Here is a 9248-nt window from a genome sequence, read left to right as displayed (position 1 = left end):
ATCTTATGTGATGACTAGCCAGGTCCTACACAGTTTAGGAAAAATGAAGATTTTCAATTTCCCCAGATGTTTCCTATGCTTTTCCAACTATCTGCCTTTATTAACCCTGTTTCCTATGCATGGTGTGCCAGCCCCCAAATTCTGTTGTTTAAAAACCCAACTCAGATGTTGTCTCCTTCATGATTCCCCCCAGTTAGGGAAATTACCCCCCCTTGGAACTCAACAGAATACTTTCTTTGAACCCCCTTTATAAGAAAAATCTATATAGGCACTGCAGCCTTCCTTGAGGAGTACATTAGAAGGGAGAAGGCAGGCTTCCCACAAATTGCTCTTTTTGAGGCAATTGGGGTTAAGTGATTTACCCCAGGTCATACAGCTAGGAAGTAACTCCAGGGCTGGTGCTCAAATAGAGCCATCTAGCTTCCCCTCAAACACTGTTCTTTAGGATACCACATCTTTACCATAACAAACTGCCTGAAAGGTAGAGTGCATCTAAAATGCTACTGCCCTTGGATTAGTGATTAGAAAATCCCAATGCTCAGTAAAGTGAACAAACATTCTTCTCTCAACAAAGTAACCCCTGGGCATATGTTCAAGTTGGACACGATTGACTGAAAAGTTACATGACAGATAATGGTGTTTGGGCCTCAGATGATTAATATCAAGTGCAACATAAAAGTGCATACATGGCATTTGGTGCCATCATGGAGGAAGTCTAGCACTGTCTGGGTTGAAGATGGATCAAGTTCTTTAGCTGTCCCTGTTCATAGAAAACAACATGCTGATAGCAGGAAAACTGAGCCCAAGAATACACTGCTAAGAGATTCCAAAATGAGATCTATAAACACTCAAAAAATTTGGCCTGATCATCCACACTGGAAAAACCAACTGGATGAAAAATGTTTGTTGCTCTGACTGTCCTATGCACTGGATGGCAGCCTATACAGTTGGCTCATGGATATGTATACCAAGGACAGATACCAAAAATGGCCAATGAGCTGGACTGCCTAGATTTTCATCTAGGGAGGAAGAGGGAAGGATGCATCACCTTTGGGAAAGCTCATAGTCCTTTAAACGACTTCAGATTTCTTCCTAAAACAAAAGGAAGACTTTTTTTCATGTCACTGACTCTGCATGACTTTGAATCACAAAATCCTATATATGGAAGAGATCTTAGAGGCTATTTAGTTCAAATCCATCAATAGCTTCAAACCCATCATCTTACAGATAAGGAAACAAAGGCCCAGAAGGATGACTCTAGAGACAATGCTCTTTTCACCATATTATCAGGCTGGAGTAACTGGGGCTTTGCTTGGAGCTATGAGTTATGGGATAACACTATCTCCTGGGAATAGAAGTTGAAGATCAGCCAAAGATAAATGGAGAGCTATGGATGGGGTGGACATTAGTAAACAGCAATATATTACAAAGAATTGCATAGTAGAAGTGGTGGAGAGGATGCCATTGGGGAAATGTACAGAGGAAAGAAAGGATAGGCCGGCCATGGAGTGAGAAAGAAGGATAACGGATGAGGAGCCCATGTGTTCTACTGGCATCTATGTAATGTTAGAATACATAGAGGGAGGCCTTTCACAAGCAGGATGGACTGAGCGGATTTACAGGATGCTAAAAGCAAGAGTCATACCGGATGGGCTTGAATAAATGAGTATCCTCATCAGGGAAACCACAATCCATTGATATATCAAAGATAGTGTCTCCTTTTTATTTTTCTTTCTAAGCAGCAATTGATTTCTTAATCAGATAATTAGCCAGTGGCTTACTGTCTGTTAGGTTACAGTCAATTTCATTTTTTGAGTCTGTGTTTATGAGTGATGTTTGGTCCTTGGCATGTCTAGTGCCTCCTGCCTCTTGGAGGATAAGAAAGTACCCATGAGCTAGGTGGTACAGTGGAGAGAGCACTGGCCCTGAAGTCAGGAGGACCTGAGTTCAAATCTGACCTTAGACACTTAACACTTCCTGGCTGTGTGACCCTGGACAAGTCACTTGATCCCAATTGCCTCAGCAAAAAAGATTTCTTCTGGTTTCATCAGATTCAGAACACCTAACCAAGCCAGCTTAGTTCCTCCAAGGGTTTCTGGACTCATTGACCAGAGAGAGCTCATCCTCAAGGTCCATATTTGGAAACAGGAAGCAGCTTGGGTAGCTTTGAGAGATTTCCTTGATGGATCTAGTGCCTCTGATTTCTCCTCTTCACTTTTGGGCCTGGCTCCTGACTCATCTGCAGAACTTAGTTGGTGCTGTGTACACTGATGGATACCTTCAATGTGCTGTCCAGGCATTGAAACCATGGACCACAATGAATTCCATTTGGATTATAGACTTGGATATAAGCAAAGTTGGGGAAAGATAGTAATGCCTTTATTTTAACTGTGGATAGAAAAGAAAATTCTATTTATTGAAAAAATGGAATTCTAATAACAGTTGATACTTAGGAAGTATCTTACAAACATTATCTCATTTGACCTTCACGATAACCCTAACAGGAAGATTGTGCTGTTATTACTATAATTATCTTAGAGATAAGGAAACTGAAGCCTAGACAGGTTTGTTATGTGCCCAGGGTCATGTATACTAAGTGAAAGATGGTGTTCTGGCTCCTAGGATAATGTCAATTCTTCGGTTCCAGACTGCCTCTAAGAAATTATGGAGAACAATATAGATGTAACTAATGATATATCTATTTCTTTTTATTTGTGCTTCAGAAAGCAATGCAATTGAGATGGATAGAAAAATCATAAATTGGGAAAAAATTTTATGTTATTATAGATAATAACTTGATCTTTAAAATATATAAGAAAGTAATAGAATTCAAGGAAGACATTCATTTCCTAATGACTAAATCATTAAAGGACTTGAACTAACATTTTTTTGAAAGGGGCAAAACAAATTTCAAATACTTAGTTGAGAAACTGTTCAAGCTCCATAATAATCCAAGAAATGTAAATGAGAATAAAAATTCTGAAGTCTGACCTCATATTCACAAAATAAGCCTAAGTTAGAATAAAAAAATGTCAGACCTAGAAGGGACCTTAGAACAGAATGTCAGAGCTGGGAGGGATATGAGAATGTCATAGAACATGTAGTCCTGGACTTAAGAACAAAATGTCAGAACTATGTCAACTAGGAAAGACTTTCGAACAGAAGATATCAGAATACTGAAGGCACTTAGAACAGGAGAAGTCTTAAAACATGGAATTAAAGATCTGTAAGGGAAAAGGAAAAAAAACAGAAAAGGGAATATCAGAGCTGGGAGGAGTCTTAAAAATTATATATTCTGATCTTCTCATATTATAGAAGACATTAATTCCCAGATAGAGGACATAGCTTGCCTAGAGTAAAACAGACAACAGAGCAGAAAAACATGAATTTATACTTATTAAGTACCAGTAAGGCACTGTGCATACCACTGGGGCTAATGACACCCTTTCCTCAAGGGGCTTCCTGGGGGAAGATGACACAAAAAAGGGGAATTGAAAAGCCATGGGTTAAGCAGAGGGCACATATCCTCACGGGGGCATAGTGGCAAAATCCAGACAGTCCAGGGTATTGACAAGTTTGTGATTAAAGGGGCCCTAAAACTCAGGTCTCCTGGTATCCAGTCCAGTGTTCATTGCAAGGACCAAGCTTCCCCACTGATACCCGTATTCATCTGCTTCCATCTCTCTCTTAGGTCACTAAAAGAGAGACCCAAATCATCCTTATTAATTATATGGATGTGGTAGGCATCCTATTCCAACCCCACCCCCAGGAATCCAGTTTTTACATTCGATTCTTTTTGTGCACTATTTTTCTCTGGTCCTTCTGCTTAGCCTTCACCACCCCCTCATAGATGAATGGGAATTGAGTCACAAGCTGTGGCCAGGAAGAGAAGTTAGAAACATCCAGGAAGTCATTTAACAAATAAAATCCAAATCTAACACATAGGATTTCCCTCATAATCAGCATTCTTCCTGATAAAGGAAGGGGACTGTGGGTGAGCTCTCTGCTGTGTTCTGCCTTCTTTTATGGGAACCCACAATTTAAGGTGTCATTTGGAGGAAAGGAAGGATATTTATTCATTAACTCATTCATTTGATGCTTTTATTTATTCAATAAATTAATTCATTTATGATTTCTCACATTTTTTTCCTTCCCTTTCTCCATATCTGCTCATCTGCTGAACAGTGAATTTGTTGAGGAAGCAAAGTCCCATATGGACCTGGAGGTCTATAGGTAACAGTCATCAGGATTTAGATTGGATGATTAATTTAAATAATATGACATGTATCCTCCTTGTTTAGTGAAGGTGATTGAGGAAGCAACAGGGGAAAGGGAATATTCTGACTTGGGAGTCAGTGGTGGTATGAGACAAAGTGAAGCCAGTACTAGAAAAGATATTGAGGAAAACAGTCTTTAGAGAAATCCATACCTCAGTAATGTCTAGAAGAACAGGTATTTCAGAGGGCACATTCTAGGGTCAGGAACTGGGGAGGCAGTAGGGTTGTAGTAGATAAACCTGAGGGAAGATTAAGTCTTAGATAGGGAAATAGGGTTTATAATCAGCCTCAAGGGGTTCAGAATCACTGGGATGGGAAAGAATGAGAAAGAATTGTCCAAAAGTAGAATTATTTCCTTGGGAAATAATATGTCCCTAAACTAGAGACCTTTGCTGGAAATAAATTTCTTAGTTTTTTTTTTTTGTTGTTGTCCTGAAGTAGGCGAACATCAGCTACAAACAGGAATATTTATATATTCAGTGAAGAATGGAAAATGAACATTCGTGAATCCATGATTTTCAGTTATGTTCATTTATTGGGCATTGTTGTTGTTCATTCATTCTAGTCATCTATGACTCTTCATGATCTTATTTGGGGTTTTCTTGGCAGAGATATTGGAATGGTTTCCAGGTTCTTCTTCAGCTCACTTTTATAGATGAGCATACAGAGGCAAATAGGGTTAAGTCCAGAGTCACACAGAGTGTCAGGTATGAAGTTAGGAAGACTCATCTTCTGAGTTCAAACACAGTCTCAATCCATTGTGTCACTGGCTGCCCTTTCTTTGGCATTAGGGGCTTTCAAGCAGCATATAAATGATTACTGGATATACAGGTTATAAAGGGGATGTTTGGTTTGGTACAAGTTGGATCTGAAGGGCTGAGATCCCTTCCACTTTCGAGCTTCTAATTCTTTGAGCTGGTCTAGTTTAGAGTATAATACATGGTTCACATTTCTAGAAAAATGTTACTTTACAATGTACATGAAACAGCTTCGAATCATTAAAGGCAAAATGTACCCATTCAAACTAACCTCATCACTTCCTCTTATTCAATTCTGGGTCCTTTCAAAATATATTTATTGATGGATCAGTCTATCGTCTAGCTGTTTCTCTAACTGCACTGCATTATCTAAACCATTCCCTTGGTTTTTATATGTAGTTTGTGACACTGAATTCTTTTGAGTGGCCATAGATTTCCTTTAGGAGACTGAAGCATTCCGAGTTTCAACAAAATCAATGCAGTATTACCTGCAAAACAGTACCTTGCAATCTACAGGGAATCTCTCCTCCATTTGAAGTTGGAACAGAACATCATCTATAACAGACGTGAATGTTTTTAGAGAGAGCTTAAGTCTTCAAGCTCAATATTCTATTTACTAAGGCTCCTCCCTTACATTCTCTGTTCTAGGAAACTTCTCAGTACTGACACTCTATGTTCTAAGGTTCCTCCTAGTTCTGACATCCCCTGTTCTAAATTCTTTTCCAAATCACTCATTTTCTGTTTTAAAGCCCCTCCAACACTCTCTGCTCTTAACACCCCATTCTCTAAGTTCACTTCCAGCTTTGACTTTCTCTGTTCTAATATCCTTCCTAGCTCTCATGTTCCCATTCTAATGACCCTTCCAGTTCCGACATTCCTGTTCCAAAGTCCATTTCAAGTCTTAATTTCTACTGGGGATCTCTTTCAATTATGACATCTGCAGTATAAGGTCTATCTCACCTGTGACATTTCATGTACTAAGTACCCTCTCAGTTCTAACAGTGTAGGTTCTAAGGGCCTTCAACAAAACATTTTCTACTTTTTAAGGCACTTCCCAGCCCTGACATCCTTGCATTTTACTATTATTGTTGCTATTGTTATCACAGTGTGTTGCCTAAAATTAGGGAAAGTCTCCCTTGCTAGACTGTAAGCTCCAGGAGGGCATGACCAAGTCTCATATAAACTTATTTCACAGCACAGAGCATACAGCTCTAAATATAACAGGGACATCAAATGGGATGCAGTTGATCTCTGGTCCTGATACAGGAGAGAAAGAAGCGGCTGATGAGAGCGTTTGGCCATCTGCCTTAGCATCTCCAGCACCTTGGACTTGGAGCCAGTCCCTTTCCGCTCTCTGGGCCTCAGTTTCCTTATGGGATCAGACTAGGTGATCTCTAAGGTTTCATCCACCTCTAATTCCTGCAATCCTGGGATCCAGAATAGGATGGCAGGTGCAGGGTTAAGGGAAGGCGGGGCTCCGAGATGGGGTGGTTCTGAGGGTTGGGGCGGAGGAGAGGAGGAGCCACTGTTGCATTACGTCACCTTCTCCTGAGCCCTGGTGCTGCGGGTGCGGGCTCCTCTCTGGGGCGCGGTGCTGTGTGTGTGCGTGTGTCTTGTGTGTGAGTGCCGTGGGGGAAGAACCCTGCCCGGCGGAGAACCTCCCTTGGTCCCCCGCCCCCGCATCCCCAGAGGCGGGGCCTTTGGCCAGGGAGCTCAGTCCCTCTGCTTGTCTGTCCATCTGTCTCCCGGAGCATCCAGACTTCGTTGGGGGAGGAAGCACGGGGGAGGGAGGGAGGGAGGGAGGGGGCCTGGGGACCAGCTGAGCATCCAGTCAGGGTTCCAACCAGCCGCAGGAGGCAGCGGCACGAGAAAGACGCGGGGACAGGGACCCAGGACCAAGGACAGCGGCTTCCTCTGGCTCAGTGCAGCATCCTTCCCTCCATCCATCCGCAGGAGGCGGCGTCCGTGCCCCTGGGAGAGAGGAGCAGGGGCCAGATAAGGACCAAGGACAGCGGCATCCTCCGGCCCTGCGCAGCGTTCTGCTTTCTATTCCGAGCAGCTGGAGCAGAGAAGCGGGAGTTAAGGGCCGGGGGCCAGGGCCGGCAAAATCCTTCCAGCTGAAGCTGCGGGAGCGGCGGCCGTGAGGTGGGGGGGAAGGATGGCAGAGAGCGAGGCGGAGACTCCGAGCACCCCAGGCGAGTTCGAGAGCAAATACTTCGAGCACCATGGGGTCCGGCTGCCACCCTTCTGCAGGGGGAAGATGGAGGAGATCGCCAATTTCCCAGTGAGGGATAGCGACGTCTGGATCGTGACCTACCCCAAGTCAGGTGGGAGCCTCACTCCTTCTCTCATCCAATCTCTGTAGGGTCAGTCCTGTCCAGGAGGGTTCTTCCCCCCCAATCCTTTCCCCCAGAAACTCTCCCACATCTTCCTCCTTCGGACAGCGCCGGCGGGGTTATGGGAGGGCTTGGCTGGCCCCAGTCTGGGGTGGGGCCAGAGGGGGGGATGGGGAAAGGTTTGGGAGCCTGGTTGGAGGTAGGGAAGGGCAGCAGGTGGGAGAGAAGGTTCGCTCCCAGATCTTAGAGAAGTAGGGTCATGGTTTTAGAATAGAAAGGAATCATAGGGACCATTTAGTTCAGCTCCTTATTTTGCAAGGAAATTGGGGGTACTGAATCCTAGAGAAGGTAAGAGACTGGCTTGAGGTCACACAGGAACTAAAGGCCTGAGCCAGAATTTGGACCTAGGTCTTTTGACTCCAAATTCCAGGTTCTTCTCATGACCAGACTGTGGGAAGCTGTGGCGTGGGTGTGGATGAGTGTGGGGGGCGAGATATATATTAACAGGTGCCTCTGACTCCCCAAGACACTGGCAGGTCCTGGGCTTTCTTGCACTTTAGGTCAGGCCTTCCATAAACACAAATCCAGCTTCATCTACGCAGGGTTGGGTAGATGTTCTAAATGCTGGGCAACAAAATCTCACTTCTTTAAAACAAGGGGACTGAGCCACACCATCTTGCAGGTCCCTTTCCAACTGTAACGTTCTGCAAGTGCTAGATTGGAAGTCAGGAGATCTGGGTTTTAGTCATGCTTTTGCTACCGTGCTACTTCAGGTGAGTCACAGCCCCTCTTCTGGGTCCATTTATCCACTTGAGAAATGAGTATGTTAGACCAGATAACCTCTAATATATTACTTTCATTTCAAACGATTTATTAGCAGGACGATTCCCCAGCTCCACTTGGCAGGTTAAAATTGGTCAGGATTTATTGTTATGCCTTGGATAGTTCAGAAATCCCCAAGTCTTGTGTCTATTAAAGCCACCTGGGTGAGTTTAGGATTCTTCAACTGGTGCCTTTCTGGGATTTGCAAAGAGGTGTGATGCCCTCAGCTCTTCTCAGAATGTAAGGGCCTAGTTCCATCCAGGATTTACTGCGTGACCTTGGACAATTCACTTGAGCCCTGTTCCTACTTCCCCTCCAATCACACTGGAGAGGGAAGAGCTGCTTGTTTGCAAACAGTTGTGGGACTCCTATGAGGAACTGGTTCAGTTAATAATATGGTAGAATCATCCATCTTCATCAGCCACTATATTCCAAGAGCTTATGTTTAAATTATGTCCCAATGAACAGAAGAAAACAACATGAAAGCATAGTGGGAAAGGACTTGGGTTCTAGGCTGGGTTCTGTCATTAGTTAGTTACATGACACTGGGATCTCTTTCTCTTTCTTTAACATGAGAGAGATGAATCTGTGCAAATGTCTCATCCTGACTGCATAATTCTATGAAATATAAAATCTGGTTTCTGTCCTCGAGGGGCTTATAATGTAGTTGGAGGGAAAGGACATATAGAATGAGAATAACAGAGCTGGAAAAGGATCCCAGGAGACCATTAGGGCTTCTGCTTCTGTCTTGAGGTAGGTAAAAGGCAACATGATGCCAAGAAGTGCTGTGTGACTTCCTCTCCAACATCATCTGGCACTGGGTTTGTCCCTGTCTAATGTACTGATCTGGACAAGAATGTGCGTTAGCATTATTGGGGGGAGTCCTATCTTTTTATTAAATTGTGTTCTTCACCACAGAACTTATATCCTCTAAATTTAGAATCTTCCCCAGGCTCTATGCTTGTAGGGCTTTGCACAGAATAAGTGTTTAATGCTAATTTCAAGAATGAATAGTCCAGGGATGCTCCAGTGTTGTTATGTTGGACTTTTTGCCC

The 9248-nt window shown here is 43.4% G+C and overlaps 1 protein-coding gene across 1 annotated transcript in view; it reads left to right on the top strand.

The window, feature by feature from the left end:
* The first annotated feature begins 6827 nt into the window (after positions 1 to 6827).
* SULT4A1 (sulfotransferase family 4A member 1) overlaps positions 6828 to 9248 on the top strand; it is a 43795-nt gene continuing 41374 nt past the window's right edge. Inside the window, exon 1 of the mRNA XM_051962308.1 lies at positions 6828 to 7362. Coding sequence (XP_051818268.1) covers positions 7194 to 7362 — 169 coding nt within the window. The 5' untranslated portion in view covers positions 6828 to 7193. The remainder of the gene's footprint in view (positions 7363 to 9248) is intronic.

Source organism: Antechinus flavipes, chromosome 5 (assembly GCF_016432865.1).
Source record: "Antechinus flavipes isolate AdamAnt ecotype Samford, QLD, Australia chromosome 5, AdamAnt_v2, whole genome shotgun sequence".
Lineage (NCBI taxonomy): Eukaryota > Metazoa > Chordata > Mammalia > Dasyuromorphia > Dasyuridae > Antechinus > Antechinus flavipes.
Note: the sequence above shows the minus strand (reverse complement) of the source record. Positions and strands in the feature narration are given on the sequence as shown.